Raw genomic sequence first — 19829 nt, 5'->3', positions numbered from 1 at the left:
GTCCCAGAAAAAATAATCCGTCTGTCCAACCTCTCCCTGTAGCTGAAATCCTCTAATCTAAACCTAGTAAACCTCCTCTGCACCCTCTCCAAAGCCTTCACATCTTTCCGATAATGGGGTGACAGAGCTCCAAATGTGGCCTAACCACAGTCCTATAATGCTGCATTCTGACTTCCTAACTCTTATATTCAATACCCCTAGCAATGAAGGCAAGCATATCTTTCACCACCTTTACCACACTATGCACTTGTGCTGCCACGTTCAGTGAGCTATGAACTTGGACTTCAAGATCTCTGCACAACAGTGCTGTTAAGGATTTTGTCATTAACCCCTTACATTCATCCTCCCAAAGTGCAACACCTCACACTTGCTCACGTTAAACTCCATTTGCTATTTTTCTTCCCATTTCTGCAGGTGATCTATATTTCGCCGTAGCTTCTGACACCATACTTCACTGTCTACAATTCCTCCACTTTTAGTAACGTCAGCAAAATTACTCACCAACCCATCTGCATTTATGTCTGTCATTTATTTATATATACTGCAGAGGTCCCAGCACAGACCCCTGTGGAACTCCACTGGTCACTGAGCTGCAGCCAAATTACCTAACTTCCACCCTAACCCTCTGTCTTCTATGAATGCCAGTGCTGAATCCATACAACCAAGTCATTGTGAATCCCATACATGTTAATCTTCTGGAATCAACCAACCATGAGGGTCCTTATCAAAAGCCATTCAAAAATCCATTTACAGTAAACCCTCGCAATTACGGACCTCTATGTAACGGATTTTGGTCATAGCGGATTGAGGCATCCGTTCGTGGTGGCAGTTGGTGGTTGGCGTGAAGCACAACGGAAAGGCAGTAGCGGGGAGAGAGCAAGCAGTAAAACACAGCATTGTCATTGAACATTGCATTGTCATAGAGACTCCGGCCCAACTTGCCCACACCGGCAAACATGTCCCATCTTCATTAGTCCCACCTACCTGCATTTGTCCCATATCCATCTAAACCTGTCCTATCCATGTACCTATCTAAATTATTCTTAAACTTTGCGATAGTACCTGCCTCAACTGCCTCCTCTGGCAGCTCGTTCCATAAACTGAGCACCCTTTACGTGAAAAAGTTACCCATCAGATTTCTATTAAATCTATTCTATTCCCCTACTCTGTGCGCTTGGCACCCAAACTATTCCCCTCATGATTTTGATCTGTAAGATCATTCCTTGTGCTCCAAGGAATAGAATGCTAACCTGCTCAACCTCTGTCTATAGTTCAGGCCCTCGAATCCTGGCAACATCCTCGTAAATCTTTTCAGCAGCCCTTCCAGCTTGACAATATCATTTGGCACGGGATTGCAGCAGCTACCACGAAGCATGGTCTCGGGGTGTTGGATGCAGACGCTTGTGCATGTCACTGCATGCCTCGGTGTTCTGGTAACACCGCGACACTCCCGTTGCACCACCTCCCACTTCCGCCAAGTTACGCAATGAGCTAGCACCACGTGGCATGCGGTTGTGGGAGCCGGGCTTGTCCCTGGCGCACCACGTTTGGGGCACGGGGTACTGCGGCACCCTGGCCTGTGAATTCCCACTGGTTTAACCCCGTCACATTTCTTCCCACCCAGCCTTTGGTTAAACATTAATATTTACCCCTCACTCTCGGTTATTGTGGAAAATCGGCAGCAACAAACATCATCCCCTTGCACCCCCCCCCCCCATGTATGAGAGGGTTTACTTATACAACACCCACTCCCCTACCTTCAATCTCAATCATCACCTCAGAAAACTCAATCAAGTAGTAAGACACGACCTGCCGCATACAAGGCCATTCTGGCTGTCCCTAATTAGCCTGCAGTTCTCACAGCAAATTCTGTTAATCAATATGTGATTTGCTTTTTAATGAACCATATATATTGAGGTTTTTGCATTTTTCATTGATGTGATTTGCAGACTTGGCGGCACAGTCATCACTATATAGACAGAGAGTATAGTCGGGGACAGAGAATGCATCCATGTGTTGAGAATTAGTTTTCATCCTCAATTTCTTTTCCATTGTGAGTACTAGCCATCAGATTTATAGAGCTTAGTTTGTAACTTGCCATGGTGAGATTTGAAAATTATCTTTGCATTTTTTAGTTAAATGCTGTAACTTCGTTACTCCATGTTTTTTCTGGCCTGTTTTTTCACCACCACAGTTCCTCAAACTTGTGCTTAGTCCTTGTCGAGAGACAGAGGGCCAATCTAATTAGCTCTCTACATCCTGGAATCCAGTGACAGGGCCTTGGCAGGACTGTAAGACATTCAGAAATCAAAAATTATTTAAACATTTTATAATAGTTAACTTGAAGACCTAGAAACACAAAATTAAAAGCAATGTTAAAGAATATATAAAAAAAACACGTGTCTTTTCCTTTGGCTTGTAATCCCCTTTGAAATCAAAGGGATTTTGATTTCTTCTGCATGACCCTGGAGAACCCCTGTAAGATTGTGCTCTGCTGCTCTCCAACTGAGTGTGAGTAAATGATGGACTTCCATGTTTGACCTCATGTCTGTGGAAATCCTGGATTACCATAGTTTAAACAACAACATTTTGGTCTAGTTCTGAACTACCCCATTAATATTTTTGACTGTTTTGCAAAATATCTGGAATTATGGTAATCAGTGTGTTCATTTTAGAGGCTATAAGAGTGAGTATCTTTTGGAATTGTAAATCAACATCACTCCACTAAACCAGTTCATTCTGGAAAGGGAGGGGGCGCTGTCCTGTGCATGGCTGCCCAGCCTGCAGCTGTCCGTCTTTTCATCTCTTTTTTTTATTTTTAGTTAGTTAAAGTGTTTTTGTTCTGGAGGTCTAGACTTTTTTATGTGGGGGGTGGGGAGGGGGGAAGGGGGAAACTATCTTTCAGGGTCCCTACCTGGTCGGAGAGGCAGCTTTTCTGCGGGCTGCAGTTTCGACCCGTCCTCGCGGCCTACCAGTGGGCCTGGAGCGGTGTTTCCTGTCGGGGACCGCCCAAAACCTCGGCTTCGGTGGCGGCACAGCGCTGGAGCGCTATCGTGGAGCGGAGCGGGCGATGCCTTGCCCGGGTCGCCGCGCTGGAGCTCCGGTGAGCTGAAGACCGCCGAGATAAACATCGCGGAGCTGCGGGTCTTTGGAGCGGCCAGCTGCGGGCGGCGGCGCTGAACTTAAACATCGGGAGCCTGGGATCTCTCAATAAGGCCAGCGGCCTTATTGGCTTCGGAAGCCGCGGTCTCCGGTGAGGGAAGCGGCCGTTCCAGGGTTCCCATGCCGCCGAGAGGATTCTCCCGACACCGGAGTACAATAATCCGGCGAGAACGGCCTGGAACATCGGGCCTCCTTAAAGGCAACTGTGGAGGCCTCAATAGGCCCGACTATGGGTGGACATGGGATGGGGACTGGACACTGTGCCTTCCCTCATAATGGGAACCATTGTGGGGGGATGTTTTTATGTTTAAATTTCTTTATTATTGTTATGTCTGTATTCTTTCTTTATGTGCTGCATGGCAAGAAGCATTTCACTACACCTAGGTGTATGTGACCAATAAAATAATCTTTGAACCTTTGTCCCTTGTTATTCTTAAGTTTGTTCTTAATTTTATTTTAAACTTTTATTTCTAATACATTGACCAAATTTGCCAAACAACAGAAGTTCTTGAAAGTTCAGTTTAATCTCTAATTATCAGGTGGGGCTCAAATTTTGGGTTGTGAAATAGTTTATAATGAGCCTTATCAAATGTACATTTATTCAGCACACATACAGTGTGCTTAATGTTCGTCATGTCCTTGGTGCTGTTGTCAATTGACCAGTTCCTCACTCAGTGAGCTGTATCCTTCTATATGCTTCAGACCTGGACGACTTGCAGCAGGCTCCTCAACGCACTGGAAAAATACTACTATTCCTGTCTCCCCAAAATATCCTTCGTTCACTCAAGGATAAGTAAAACAATGGCCGCATTCTCTTTCAGGCCACATCCGCAGCATTGGGACCTTAGTTGTTCTCAATTGGCTATAACACCACATCATTTTGTTTCGAACTGCATTTCGTTGTCTCTGTACTGTACACTGACAATGACAATTAAAGTTGAATCTGAATCTGAATCATTTGCATGTCTGACACCATACTCCCAAAACAGGCGCTCTATTTTGAGCTCTGTTGTGGGTATAGATTATCAGGCAGACACAAACAACGAAGAAATGCAACATCCACGCTAACTCCTGGAAACCTCTGGCCCATGACTGCTCCAAGTGGTCAAAGAGCTTTCAAAAGACATTGAAAACCTCAAATGCATGCATTGAGAGCAGAGAAAAACCCTGTGTTATCAAACGTGGAAGTCCAGTGGTAGGAACGCACCATATTACGCACTGTCCTCCCAATCACCAATGCAGCCACTGCCTGTCCCATCTGTGGAAGTATCCGTGGTTCTCCCATTGGCCTCATTAACAACCTCAGCACTCAAACAATGGAGTGGAAGCAAGTCATCCTCAATCCTGAGGATCTTCCCAAGAAGAAAATAAGTTAATCATTTCAGGCGCCCCAACAATAATCTTCAATGATTGGTGGAAAAAGAAACTTGATAACATTAGAGTTGCAAGTAAATATAAAAAAACTACTATACAAATCAAGATCAATCAGTTCATATAGAATTAATATAACCAATGGAGTTCTGGTTTTGCATGTTATTATTTCCTTCTCAAAGATCTGCTGTAAATCCTCAGGTGCAGTGTGTTCAATTAAGCTATTAGAACAAAAACAAGTGGTATTTTGGAAGCAACTTATCCTATTAATCTTGCATCGTGCCGGTACAATGACTGGAATTTGCATCTTGATCACCACTTATATACTATGTCTGTTTAGAAATATACAATAATATGCATAATATACGATCTCGCTTTTGAATTTTCTTTTGATACTGATACTGATTTATTAATAAAATTAAAATCTGAGATTTGTTCCTCAGCTTTGTTCCTCTAAGCAGTCTCAATTACATATTTGAATTCCTGATTCTAAAGATATTTTCTATCACATTTGTATTTTCTGTATCAACCATTGATGTCACAGAATTCAAAATTAACTTAAATCCATCAGAAACTTCGTTAAAACTCTAGCATCCTTCCCATCTTTCATATTTATGTAATGTATTTATGAACTATATATTCTGCAGTGTTTTGTACAGATGTTGTAAAATCGTTACCTGCTCTTTTAATGTTTTTTTGAACTATTTCCAAAGATTTCAAGGTTCATAGTAATAAATCAATTTTTGACCGAAAATGATTATTTCTTTTGATATTTTTCTTGTATTTGCCTTAATCAAGTTTTGATAATACTCCTTTTTGAGAGCTCTTGATATATCTACATAACTTTACCACCAGCACAAGAACACATATTAATGAGGTGTATCAATGTTACTGGGCTTCTAAGAATTACATGCTAAATTATCTGTTTTTTGTTGTTGTTTTCCTTTGCAGTATAAAAGCTGGGTGCCTCCTTTCTTACATTCCTTATCAACTGTACACTAAGCAGTCAAGTGTCCAAAAAGGATTAAACTTCACTGTGAACAAACCTGAAGAACCTACACCAGGCCCGAGCAATATTTACAAACTTCATAGAAATGTGTGAGTAATTTCACCATTTTAGAATCTTGTTGTAACATCTCACTCCTTAACCTGTAATTTTTTGGGTCTAGACGGACATGAAAGCTGAAGTTTTCAAAAGGGAACTGCAGATGCTGGAATATCGAAGGTACACAAAATTGCTGGGGAAACTCAGCGGGTGCAGCAGCATCTATGGAGCGAAGGAAATAGGCGACGTTTCGGGCCGAAACCCTTCTTCAGACTGGGAAGGGTTTCAATCTGCTTTTCCTCACCTAAATCACAACCCAGTCTGAAGAAGGGTTTCGGCCCGAAACGTCGCCTATTTCCTTCGCTCCATAGATGCTGCTGCACCCGCTGAGTTTCCCCAGCAATTTTGTGTACCTTTGAAAGCTGAAGTTGTTTTGGTTGAGCAGAAAATTGATAATGTTGATTAATGGTTTATCAAAAAGATGCTGCATCTAGGTTGGAATTCCAGTTGCAATACCACGTTAACAGGAAAAACCTAGGTTGTAATTTCCTGCGCTTAATGAGCTATTTCATCCAGTCCTCAATCTAAACTACTGGCTTCATTGAAATAATTGGATCCGTTGTATAAAAAGTATGTGATCTGCAAATTTAATTGGCTGGTGCCATAAGTATGGAACAAGAGTTAGTTCTAATTTATTTTATTACTATTACTAATAATCTTCTATGTGTTTGTAATTATCCTTCATCCTCTCAATGTTCAGCAACTGTTGACTACACCATCCTCCTTCCAACAACCTCTCCACTGTCGTCAAACTGCGTGATATTGCACTCACCTGGTCCATGCTCAACCTGTCCAGTTACAGAAAGAGAATCTAGGAACAGTAACTATCACATTTATGCATTTTTTTGCAAAATTATGAAAAATACTATTTCTTATGTTTTTTTTAGAAAAAGTATAAACAACAACCAAGAGAACGTGAAACAAAAGGGAAAAGGAAACCAGACCAACAGTGGAATGAATGGATGGGACAAAAATAATGATGATTTTGAACTAATGGAATTGGAGCCTGCTTTTCCTCACCTAAATCACAACGGAGTTCATAGTTGTAGAGACCATATCGCTGTTAATTACACCAATGAGCCCAATTCTAATAGTGCCTTAAAAACACAAGATTATTTAAAACTTTTCAGTGAAACTTTGTGGGGAAAGGAACCTGGAACCCTTGAAGTATTGGCAGAAGCTAATGATGACCGTGAAACAGATTTCAAAAACTGTGAAGAGCAGTTGGCAGAAGGCAATACCTTTCTGACTGACTGCACAAGGACTCCTTCCAGTTCTTCTTTAAATGAATGCTTCAAAATAAATGGGATTAGGCAATCTGCAATTCGGGAGATTTCAAGAATGAAAAGCAATGCAGAGCCTTCGCCTACTAAAGGATCTTCCCACGGGTCATCTAAACCTGCGGACCCAAGTTTTATATCTGAGTTTTATGCCCATTCAAGACTGCATCACATAGCAATGTGGAAGTGTGAGTTTACAGAATATGTGAACAGACTTCAAAAACAAAATAATGGGGTTTACCCTGGCAGAGAGAAACTAAAGAGAATTAATATGGAAAAGATTCTGAGAAATCCTAGTGGCTCCAATCATTTGGGTAAGATTCTGCTTACTGGTTTTATATTTTGGGGATTTGCACCTTGTTCTTCATTTGCTTGAATTTCCCTTTCTGAGAGATTTTTATTTCAAAAGTGAGGTCCCTGTAAATGGGGACCATTTAGTTGTCCCCATTAAGCTATATAGGCTATAACTGTGCACCTAGTTAGAAAAGTTTAAGATACATGCCTACTCTCTTACCGGGAAATTTGACACAATATTAGGCCTGGAAATGTTTGTACTTATGACAGGTGCGGAGTACAATTTACCCACCAACAACCTGTGTAGGAATTCGGCAGACTAAGCAGCCTCTGCGCCACCTGATCTTTCCACCAGATTGGTGAGGCTGTAGATACGCTGATAGTGGACCACATTTCTATGAAACACATGAACATGAAGGATCAAGAGGCAGATGGTACGATTAAGCTTCAACCTAGGGGTAGGTTGAAAACAAAGGTGACTGTACGGGAAGAATTGGTAGCCCGGGTGATTTTAAAAAAATGTATGAATCAGTTATTGTTCAGCTATTATTAATGGCCAAAGGGAAGTGTGGTGTCTTTGATTTATGTTTATTCACTGTAGGTCAGAAACCCTGCCATCTCCATATTCAGCTAAATATAGTTGAGAAACTTGCTTTGTCTGTGCTCTTTGAGTTCAGTCTTTAAAAATCCATGTGTTGGTCCCATCAGGCAAGATGTACAGAAGTGTGAAAACGCATGCCTCCAGATTCAGTGACAGTTTCTTCCCAGCTGTTATCAGGCAACCAAATCATCCTACCAACTGGAGAGTAGTCCTGAGCTACTATCTACCACACTTAGGGACCTCAAATTATCTTTAATCGGACTTTACTGAACTTTATTTTGCACTATATGTTATTCTCTTTATCATGTATCTACACTGTGGACAACTCGAATGAAATTATGCATAGTCTTTTCGCTGACTGGTTAGCGCGCAACTAAAAGTACGTGAAAATTAATTAAACCAGGTGCCTCCAAACGTTTCAGTATGAGGGCCACATTATATACCTGGCACATTTTTGCGGGCTGTTGGAAAAAATAAAGAAATGTCAGTTTTATAAATTTAATGTCTCTCTCTCTCTCTCTGTCTGTCTGTCTCTGTCTCTCTCTGTCTGTCTGTCTCTCTCTGTCTGTCTGTCTCTCTCTGCCTCTCTCTGTTTCTGTCTCTATCTGTCTCTCTCTGCCTCTCTCTGTTTCTGTCTCTGTCTGTCTGTCTCTCCCTCTGTCTCTGTCTCTCACTCTCTCTGTCTCACTCTGTCGCTCTGTCTGTCTGTTTCTCTCTCTGTCTGTCTCTGTCTCTCTCCCTCTCTGTCTCTCTCTCTCTCTCTCTCTCTCTCTCTCTCTCTCTCTCTCTCTCTCTCTCTCTCTCTCTCTCTCTCTCTTTCTCTCTCTCTCTCTCTATCTCTCGATGTAAACTATCGCGGGCCCCGTCTTCTCCAGCAGGATGGCAATGATGTCGGGTGGGGGCGAGCGCCCCTGAAGCTGAGGGAGCTGGTGGGACAGGCCGAGGGTATCCGGCACGGTGTCTCCCCGCCCCCAGGTTGCAGACGGTGCGGGGAAGGGCCGCGGCGGGTACCATCAGCCTCTCCCTCTCCCAGCTCCAGGACGCTTGCCCACCCCCCCGACGCAGGGCGGCGGGGGGGTGGGCAGAAAAGGAAAAGGAGGGGCAGAAAAGGAAACTTACCCATGGAGCTGTCGGGTCCCTGAGGGGGAAAAAAAGATTGTGACGGCAATCAAGTAAAGATTGGAGCAAGTGGGGGGCGCTGTTTCATCTCGCTAGCACAGAATCCGCTACCACAAAACCCGCTAAATAGCCTGCTGTACGGAACGTGTTAAGAGCTTGCTGCGGGCCGGATAAAATCTCGTGACGGGCCGGATGTGGCCCGCGGGCCATAGTTTGGAGACCCCTGAACTAAACCAAATATATGTAGGCTTGTTTTTCCTGAGTTCTGCTTTACACTGCATCAGCTATCTCTGAGCAAAACGATTTTCTATTGTGGGCCTCTGATGTTAGACCCCTTATTTGCTTTAATTTGCATATTAAGGCAAAAGGTATAGGAGTGAAAATGCACACCTCCCGATTTAGACACAGCTTATTTCCCGCTGTTATCAGGCAATTGAATCATCCTACCACAACCAGAGAGTAATGTTTAACTACTATCTACAGTGCCCTCCATAATGTTTGGGACAAAGACCCATCATTTATTTATTTGCCTCTGTACTCCACAATTTTGAGATTTGTAATAGAAAAACATCACATGCGGTTAAAGTGCACATTGTCAGATTTTAATAAAGGCCATTTTTATACATTTTGGCTTCACCATGTAGAAATTACAACAGTGTTTATACATAGTCCAGCCATTTCAGGGCACCATAATGTTTGGGACACAGCAATGTCATGTAAATGAAAGTAGTCATGTTTAGTATTTTGTTGCATATCCTTTGCATGCAATAACTGCTTGAAGTCTGCGATTCATGGACATCACCAGTTGCAGGGTGTCTTCTCTAGTGATGCTCTGCCAGGCCTGTATTGCAGCCATCTTTAGCCTATGTTTGTTTTGGGGGCTAGTTTTCAGCTTTCTCTTCGGCATATAAAAGGCATGCCCAATTGGGTTCAGATCGGGAGATTGACTTAGCCACTCAAGAATTGACCATTTTTTAGCTTTGAAAAACTCCTTTGTTGCTTTAGCAGTATGTTTGAGATTGTTGTCTTGCTGTAGAATGAACCGCCGGCCAATGAGTTTTGAGGCATTTGTTTGAACTTGAGCAGATAGGATGTGTCTATACACTTCAGAATTCATTATGCTACTGCCATCAGCAGTTGTATCATCAATGAAGATGAGTGAGCCAGTACCTTCAGCAGCCACACATGCCCAGGCTATAACCCCCCCACCACTGTGTTTCACAGATGAGGTGGTATGCTTTGAATCTTGGGCAATTCCTTCTCTCCTCCATACTTTGCTCTTGCCATCACCCTAACATAATTTAATCTTCGTCTCATCTGTCCACAAGACCTTTTTCCAGAATTGTGGTTGCTCTTTTAAGTACTTCTTGGCAAACTGTAACCTGGCCATCCTATTTTTGCAGCTAACCAGTGGTTTGCATCTTGCAGTGTAGCCTCTGTATTTCTGTTCATAAAGTCTTCTGCGGGCAGTAGTCATTGACAAATCCACACCTGACTCCTGAAGAGTGTTTCTGATCTGTCGGACAGGTGTTTGGGTTTTTTTCTTTATTATTATAATAGAGAGAATTCTTTTGTCATCAACTGTGGAGGTCTTCTTTGGCCTGCCAGTCCCTTTTCGATTAGTAAGCTCACCAGTGCTCTCTTTCTTCTTAATAATGTTCCAAACAGTTGATTTTGGTAAGCCTAAGGTTTGGCTGATGTCTCTAGCAGTTTTATTCTTGTTTCTCAGTCTCATAATGGCTACTTTGACTTTCATTGGCACAAATTTGTTCCCCATGTTGATAAATAGCAATAAAAGTCTCCAAAGGTGATGGAAAGACTAGGTGCTGAGAGCTCTCTTCAACCTGCATTAAGGAGGCATTCCTGAGCAATTACAAATGCCTGTGAAGCCATGCGTCCCAAACATTATGGTGCCCTGAAATGGGGGGGGGGGGGGGGACAATGTATAAACACAGCTGTAATTTCTACATGATGAAACCAAAATGTATAAAAATATCCTTTGATATAATCTGACAATGTGCACTTTAACCACATGTGATTTTTTTCTATTACAAATCTCAAATTGTGGAGTACAGAGGCAAATAAATAAATGATGGGTCTTTGTCCCAAACATTATGGACGGCACTGTACCTCATTGGTGACCCTCAGACTATCCTTTGTCGTACTTTGCTGGCTATACCTTGCACTAAACGTTAATTCCCTTATCATGTATCGATCTATACGCTGTAAATGGCTCGATTGTGATCATGTATTGTTTTTCTGCTGACTGGAAAATACGTAAAAAAAGCTTTTCACTGTACTTCAGTACATGTGACAATAAACAAAACTGAACTAAAGTCATGCCTATAATTAGGCTTCAGAAATAAGATGTACAGTCATCCAGCTTGTTCAAAATTGAAGACACAAGGAACTGCAGATGCTGGAAACTTGAGCAAAACAAAGTGCTGGTGGAACTCAGCGGGTCTGGCAGCATTACAGAGAGAATGGATAGGTGACGTTTCAAGTCAGGATCCTTCTTGATTGAGTCTGTAGAAAGGTCCTGACCCAAAATGTCACCTCTTCGATCACTCCATAGATGCTGCTTGAACCACTAAGTTACTCCCAGCACTTTATGACTGGGTACCTAAATGCCTTACCATGTTATAGAAACAGAAAATAGGTGCAGGCCCTTCGAGCCAATATAATCATGGCTGGTCATCCTAAATCAGTACCCCGTACCTGCTTTCTTCCCATATCCCTTGTTTCCTTTAGCCCTAGGAGCTATATCTAACTCTCTCTTGAAAACATCCAGTGAATTGGCTTCCACTTGCTTCTGTGGCAGAGAATTCCATAGATTCACAACTCTCTGGGTGAAAAAGTTTTTCCTCATCTCAGTCCTAAATGGCCTACCCCTTATTCGTACACTGTGACTCCTGGTTCTGGACTCCCGCAACATCAGGAACATTTTTCCTGCAGCTAGCCTGTCCAATCCCATAAGAATTTTATATGATTCTATAAGATATCCTCTCATCCTTCTAAATTCCAGTGAATATAAGCCCAGTTGATCCATTCTTTCATCATATGTTGGTTCCACCATTCCGGAAATTAACCTCGTGAACCTACGATCCACTCCCTCAATAACAAGAATGTCCTTCCTCAAATTAGGTGACCAAAACTGCACACAATACTCCAGGTGTGTTCTCACCCAGGGCCCTGTACAACTGCAATAGGACCTCCTTGCTCCTATATGCAAATCCTCTCGTAATGAAGGTCAACATGCCATTAGCTTTCTTCGCTGCCTACTGTACCTGCATGCTTACTTTCAGTGACTGATGTGCAAGGGCACCCAAGTCTTGTTGCACCTCCCCTATTCCAAATCCATCACCATTCAGATAATAATTCTTGTTTTTATGTTAAATGCTTAGGTAGTCATTTAGTACCTGAGCTCTTGCTATTTACTGTTTATCTCCACAGGCACTGCGGATTTGCCCAGACATAAGAGCTGCATAATGCACATCGACATGGACTGTTTCTTTGTATCAGTGGGCATTCGTGATCACCCAGAACTGAAGGGTTTGTAAATGTTAAATTCTATTTTTATCAATTCTTCAACCAACAAGATACAAGTTTAAAGTTGTGACTTTAAACTTAAGCATGAGGATGCAAACTGATTACAGCGTTGTATAGGAATTTCAAGAACATATAAATGGGCTGAACAAAATAATTGTTTGAATGATTGGGCTGAAAGTTAAGAGTCAAGTTGTGAGTTTCTGCAAAGGTGAAATTTCATTTGTAATGTTCAATGGGACCAGGAATCACCCTCAAATGGATAAAAGTTGAGAACCTGTATGATCAAATCATATATTTGAAAAAAATGAATAAATGTCTTGGGAGGTTTAGAAGGTGAATTATGAGGAAGCTATGAAGTGTGGGGATGAAATTCAAAACAATAGAGGTAAGGTTTAGTTTAGAGATACAGCACGGAAACAGGCCTTTCTTCCCACTGAGTCCACGCCGACTAGCGATCAACCCATACACTAGCACTACCTTACATGCTAGGGACAATTTACAATCTTTACCAAAGCCAATTAACCTACAAACGTCTTTGGAGTGTGGGAGGAATCTGGAGCACCCCGGGGAAAAACAACATGGTCACGGGGAGAACGTACAAACTCGGTACAGATAGCACCCGTAGTCAGGATCGAACCCTGGTCTCTAGCGCTGCAAGCAATTCTACTGCTGCACCACTGTGCCACCCCTACATTGAGTCTGCTCTGCCATTCAATCATGGCTGATCTATTTTCCCTCCCAGCACCATTCTCCTGTAACCTTTGACGCCTTACTAATCAAGAACCTATCAATCTCCACTTTAAAAATACTCAATGACTTAGCCAGCACCTCCGTCTGTGACAATAAATTCTACAGAATCACTATCCTCTGACTAAAGAAATTCCTTCTCATCACTATTTTGCAGGTGCATCCTTTTATTCTGAGGCTGTTCCCTCTAGTCCTGGACTCTCCCATACTGGAACCATCCTCTTCACATCCACTCTATCTAGGCCTTTCATTATTTGGTAGGTTTCTCGGAGATCTCCCCCTCATCCTTTTAAACTTCAGCTCAGAGCCTTCAAACGCTCCTCATATGTTAAGATCATCAAGAAAGGATAATGGTTACGCAGAATCTGTGGTGTATTGTTGCTGGAAGCTGGGGACAGAAACAAACATCTTGAGCTGACAATGAAATGGATTGGAAAATGAAATTTATTGTAAAGATGGATGTTAAGTTTGGTGAAAAGTAATAGCTTTTGAAAATCATTTGAATTGAGGAAGGCTATAGTTTATCCATAAGAGACTCAAACCTAGGAGGGTGACACCGGAGGCTGGCTGGAGAAAGGGAAAGACACTTCCTGGCAGAAAGAAATAGGAGTTTGCAAACCCCTGTTAATATACTAAAATGTTTTAGCAAACTTTACGAGAAAATTATCATCAAAATTTGGCACCAAACCACAGTGTATCATTATTAGAGCAATTGGCTGAAAACTTGATCAAGGGTCATGGGAGAGCTAGAGAGTCAGAGATTTGTGGAGGGAATTTGAGAATTTAGTGAGTCTACCTGTGGCAGAGTGATTTATATTTCAGCAAATAGAATAGAAGAGACCACTTGTTGAAATTGTAGCAATCCAGTGTTTGCATGGAAGGTCGTAGATTGAATTTGAATTTGCTGAGTACTCTTCATGACCTCGGAACAAACAAAAATCCTAAATCTTTGAGCAACAAGGACTTTAGAGAGGAAGAAAACAAAACCAAAATATCCTTTGATAAATAGATGCTAAAAAAAATTGCCGTACAACAAATTTAGTGGTTTTGAAATATAGGCACAGCACAAATTGCAAACCGCTCAATACTTGAGGGTAATGAATGTTTTAGTATTTCAGAAAGCTCTGAATGAAAATTGAAGCAGTGTGAGATGTTGATCGTATTAGTGTAACTTGAAGTTTAAAAAATAAATCACGATTATCAGAATACCTGGAGTGAGGTAACTGCATCATGTTGAGTACGTGATTCAGACTGTAGAGATTAGACAACTTACTGAATTTAAATGTCAGCTTATTAAGGAAAACAGATGGATGCATAGTCAGTCAGGATTTAAGGTCGTAGAATTAGGAGTAGAAGTAGAATTAGGCCATTCGGCCCATCAAGTCTACTCCGCCATTTGATCATGGCTGATCTATTTCTCCCTCCTTACCCCATTCTCCTGCCTTTCCCCTATAACCCCTGACAGCCGTACTAATCAAGACTATTTATTCCTCTGGAAGAAAAAAGGGAAATTTCAGAGTTGGGGTTTATGGGACAACAAGGAGTCTCATGAAATATCCCCCATAACGTCGTTGGCTACATTCAATGTGCAATGTAAGTTGGATCAATAAATACATTTGTCAAAATTAATTTAAAAATACAACTTGGAAAATAATTCAGAAGGAATTAAATTTGAATGTTGAATTTGTACCTCAAATCAAACTGAACTTCAAATTCCTGGGTGTGCACATTTCCGAAGATCTTTCCTGGTCCCAACACACTGATGCAATTATAAATAAAGCACATCAGCGCCTCTACTTCCCGATAAGATTACGGAGAGTCGGTATGTCAAAGAGGACTCTCTCGAACTTCTACAGGTGCACAGTAGAGAGCATGCTGACTGGTAGCATCGTTGCTTGGTTCGGCAACTTGAGCGTCCAGGAGCGGAAAAGAATGCAGAAAGTTGTGACCACTGCCCAGTCCATCATTGGCTCTGACCTCCGTACCATCGAAGGAATCTATCGCAGTCGCTGCCTCAAAAGGGCTGCCAACATCATCAAGGACCCACACCATCCCGGCCACGCACTCATCTCTCCGCTACCATCGGGTAAAAGGTACAGGAGCCTGAAAACTGGTACATCCAGGTTCAGGAACAGCTTCTTCCTCACAGCCACAGGCTATTAAACTCGCCAACAAACAGACTCTGAACTGTAACAGCCTATTGCACTTTATCTGTTTATTTATGTGTATATATATATGGTCTATGCTATATAGACACACTGAACTGTTCTGTATTATGCTTACTATATTCTGTTGTGCTGCAGCAAGCAAGAATTTCATTGTCCTATCTGGGACACATGACAATAAACTCTCTTGACTTGACTTGATTGTTGAGGCCAGTTCTACAGTGGCCATCTTAGGGCGTCTTTAAAACTTTTGAACTATTGGATGGAGAATATCTGCACGAGTAGATTATAATTAAGTCTGTTATCCATACCCCAAGAGGAAGAACAAGTATAGTTCTAATATGTGAAAAATGGAATAACGGGTAAGAACAGAACTTTTCCATTTTTGCCTTCTAGGAAAGCCTGTAGCTGTTACCCACAACAGAGGTCATGGTCGAGTGTCCGTCCGACCAAGTGCTAACCCACAGTTTGAAATGCAATATTACCAGAAGAAGATGATAAATGACAAAATGGGTAAGGATTTAATATTGCCATAATATGTATTTCTCTTAGTTAATGTAAAAGTGTCTAGCTTTCAATTTGTGTGCACGCCACATTCTGGAATTTCTGATTGCTTCATTCTTCATGGAAGTAATTGTAGTATTGAGTAATTTTTAAGGGTTAATTTCAAAATGAAACTATTCGAAGCTCTTTAAAAATAAAAGCACAGGAGACAAAGAAACTAATGAGTTAGACACTAAACTAATTTTCTCAAAGATAATAATTAATTCATTATCCCACCTCCTTAATTGATAACAGCTCTCAATCTGAGAAGTTTTATATTTACTACAATGGCAAAATGCCACTAGTGAGTTTGGAGCCCATGCTACAATTTGCCTGACCTGTTTCTATTTTTTCATGAAAATCAGCTGGAATGTATAATAGGTAGAAGATTCATCATTATCTATTTTTAAGCTACTGCACAAATTAAATGTAAACAACTTTGTACTAAGAGTATCCTCGTGCAGTTTGCTCAATATGAGTGTTCTAGCATTGATATTCTCTCCTTCCCCGTCTCCAAGCAAGTTATGAACATAGGGAGATAAAACCAGACACTTGACCATTGAACATGTGTGTGCTGAACCATGCATCCACCAGCACCAATTCTTCTGCACTAACATTCCAGCTACAGTTGTTGCATAAATAAAAAGTATGCATGGTCCCTGAGAAATGCTTAACAGCTTAATTTAATAATACTGAAACAATTCAGCTTAAGTGGCCCAGGCTAAAAATCCCAAATTGCAGGATATTGCTGCTGATTTTTGAATAAAATAAATAAATGAGTGCCTTCATGTGGAGGCATTTGTTCAACAATATTAACACGCGGAGGCTAATGTCAGTGTGATTATTATTTGCATTTACTTCCTTTATGTTCTACTTTTATTTGTGGGGATTTAATATACCATAAAAGAGGGAAATGAAAAAAAAAATAGTGCCAGATTTACAGTGATAATTTCATTGTTTTTATAGAAGAGAAAAAAGTGTCCGATAAAGTAGATGGCAACGTCTGGGAGAATGCAAATCCTGCCTCTGTGAATGGTATTAACATGGATCTGATGGCCTTATCAATGGCAGAAATTGCATCTTGTAGTTATGAAGCTAGGTAAATAAAAATATCTGATTTTCAAGATAATTTAAAAATAGAATAAAAGGTTTATGCATTTCATATAGTGTTTGTTGCGCCTGATTTATTTAAGTCTTGTTTATTGTCAGCAAGGACACTTTATAAATGTTGTGATTAATTCAGGAGCTATTTATAAAAATCCCATCTGCTGATATAAAATCTGAGCCTGTGGCAGTAGCTTGATGATGATCCAGTGGGATATCCTAAGAGTGATCAAAAACATGTAATTAGCTAGTCAGTCAGCTAAGAAAAAGAGGCTGTTCTGCTTCAGGCTCAGTGGGCCAGCTGTTTATTTAGCTGCCTGACTGACAACAACATGGACTCTTCAAGTTTGGCTTTTAAAATTGAATATTCCCACCTTACTAAATCTTCTATTTAATTTGACCATTAAGATGTGTTGTGAATTTTGAATGTAATTGGTTTTATGTCATTTCTTGACAGACAGACTGGTATTAAGAATGGCATGTTTTACGGACAAGCAAAACAGTTATGCCCTGATCTTCAGGCTGTTAGCTACAACTTCAAAGCTTACAAAGAAGTGGCGTCAATTATGTATGAAACCTTAGCGAGGTAATTTAGCTTATTGTATATAACATTAATGCAATTCATAATTATATCAATGCATTGTTTTATAAAGTAATCTAAATACATAATTAAAACAAGGGGAAAAATGCTGAGTTTACAGCTGTGTGTTAATTACTTTTAATTGCATTCTGCAAAAGTAGTTATTTCTGACAGCTCAATTTAAGTACCAGGTAGATATTTACCAATATGTGCAATATGGATAACACAACATTTCAGCTTCCTACTTGTCTGTGCGCAGTATGCTAAACTTTAAAGCAAAATAACAAAGGATAACCAATCCTGAACTTGGAAAGTACTCAATTCAGCACTCAACCACTAAGAAGGTTTCACACTTGGAATTGTAAAGTCAGCTCATGTTTGACGACTTTTGTTTATGAATACATGAACGGTAGGATTAAGTAGAAGCACGTATACAATATTTCAAAAGAGTCAACAATTTGGCTCAGGAGATAATATAACCAAATTGGTAAAAAGTCAGTTAATGAACATGAAAGGAAGACTAAATGGATTGCAATTGCAGAACAAGGATTCAACTCTGTAAATCCTCCATCATTCGGTTAGATTATGGTTATTTTGTATTTCTACCCCAATTATCCACCTTGATTACTCATCTCTTGATACCCTCACAGAGTAAAACTATCATACTTGGTTTTAACGTTTTCAATTGACCTCGCCTTGACCTTTACCAAGAAAAATCCAGATTTTCATTAACCTTTTTGAGAAGAGAAGCCTGCTGAATTTGTTGCTGAATGGTTGATCTCAAACTCAATTGTTATCCCTTACTGTTCTGAACTGACCCACAGGAAGAAATCTTTTCCCTCCTACCTTATCAAATAATAATTAATCATAATTACCTTACGTATATCCTCATTTGAGAAGGTTTTGAAGTTTATCTGTGCGTGAATGCGGAGTCCACTTTAGTTTGACAGATATCAGGAAACAATATGTCAACACACAAAATAGGTTTAATTTGGCACACCAGTAGAACATACTTCAAGATTTCAAGAAAGTACAGCAAGTCAAATGAACAAAGAAGTGACAGATGGTAAATTAGGAAGAATAAGAGTTGGGTGATACAGTGCCCTCCATAATGTTTGGGACAAAGACCCATCATTTATTTATTTGCCTCTGTTCTCCACAATTTGAGATTTGTGATAGAAAAAAATCACGTGGTTAAAGTGCACATTGTCAGATTTTATTAAAGGCCATTTTTATACATTTTGGTTTCACCATATAGAAATTACAGCTGTGTTTAAACATAGTCCCCCCATTTCAGGGCACCATAATGTTTAGGACACATGGCTTCACAAGCATTTGTAATTGCTCAGGTGTGTTTAAATGCCTCCTTAATGCAGGTACAAGAGAGCTCTCAGCACCATGTCTTTCCTCCAGTCTTTCCATCACCTTTGATTGCTATTTATCAACATGAGGACCAAAGTTGTGCCAATGAAAGCCAAAGAAGCCATTATGAGACTGAGAAACAAGAATAAAACTGTTAGAGACATCAGCCAAACTTTAGGCTTCCCAAAATCAACTGTTTGGAACATCATTGAGAAGAAAGAGAACACTGGTGAGCTTACTAATCGCAAAGGGACTGGCAGGCCAAGGAAGACCTTCACAGCTGATGACAGAAGAATTCTCTCTATAATAAAGAAAAATCCCCAAACACCTGTCTGACAGATCAGAAACACTCTTCAGGAGTCAGGTGTGGATTTGTCAATGACCACTGTCTGCAGAAGACTTCATGAACAGAAATTCAGATGCTACACTGCAAGATGTAAACCACTGGTTAGCCGCAAAAATAGGATGGCCAGGTTACAGGTTGCCAAGAAGTACTTAAAAGAGCAACCATAGTTCTGGGAAAAGGTCTTATGGACAGATGAGATGAAGATTAACATATCAGAATGAAGGCAAGAGCAAAGTATGGTGGGGAGAAGGAACTGCCCAAGATCAAAAGCATACCACCTCATCTGTGAAACACGGTTATGGCCTGGGCATGTATGGCTGCTGATGGTATTGGCTCACTTATCTTCATTGATGATACAACTGCTGATGGGAGTAGCATAATGAATTCTGGTGTATAGACGCATCCTATCTGCTCAAGTTCAAACAAATACCTCAAAACTCATTGGCTGGCGGTTCTTTCTACAGCAAGACTATGATCCCAAACATACTGCTAAAGCCCAAA

The 19829-nt window shown here is 40.8% G+C and overlaps 1 protein-coding gene across 2 annotated transcripts in view; it reads left to right on the top strand.

The window, feature by feature from the left end:
• Positions 1–19829, top strand: part of rev1 (REV1 DNA directed polymerase) — a 75102-nt gene that overhangs the window by 16794 nt on the left and 38479 nt on the right. For both annotated transcript variants that reach the window (XR_004412321.1, XM_033022564.1), the window contains exons 5-10: positions 5485–5631; positions 6526–7232; positions 12386–12484; positions 15790–15906; positions 16903–17035; positions 17498–17626. Coding sequence is in view for 1 of the 2 variants with exons in the window: in XM_033022564.1 (XP_032878455.1) it covers positions 5485–5631; positions 6526–7232; positions 12386–12484; positions 15790–15906; positions 16903–17035; positions 17498–17626 (1332 nt within the window). In the remaining variant the exon portion in view is untranslated. The remainder of the gene's footprint in view (positions 1–5484; positions 5632–6525; positions 7233–12385; positions 12485–15789; positions 15907–16902; positions 17036–17497; positions 17627–19829) is intronic.

This window comes from Amblyraja radiata, chromosome 6 (assembly GCF_010909765.2).
Source record: "Amblyraja radiata isolate CabotCenter1 chromosome 6, sAmbRad1.1.pri, whole genome shotgun sequence".
Classification (NCBI taxonomy): domain Eukaryota; kingdom Metazoa; phylum Chordata; class Chondrichthyes; order Rajiformes; family Rajidae; genus Amblyraja; species Amblyraja radiata.
The sequence above is the reverse complement of the archived record's forward strand: the minus strand, read 5'-3'. Positions and strand labels throughout refer to the sequence as shown.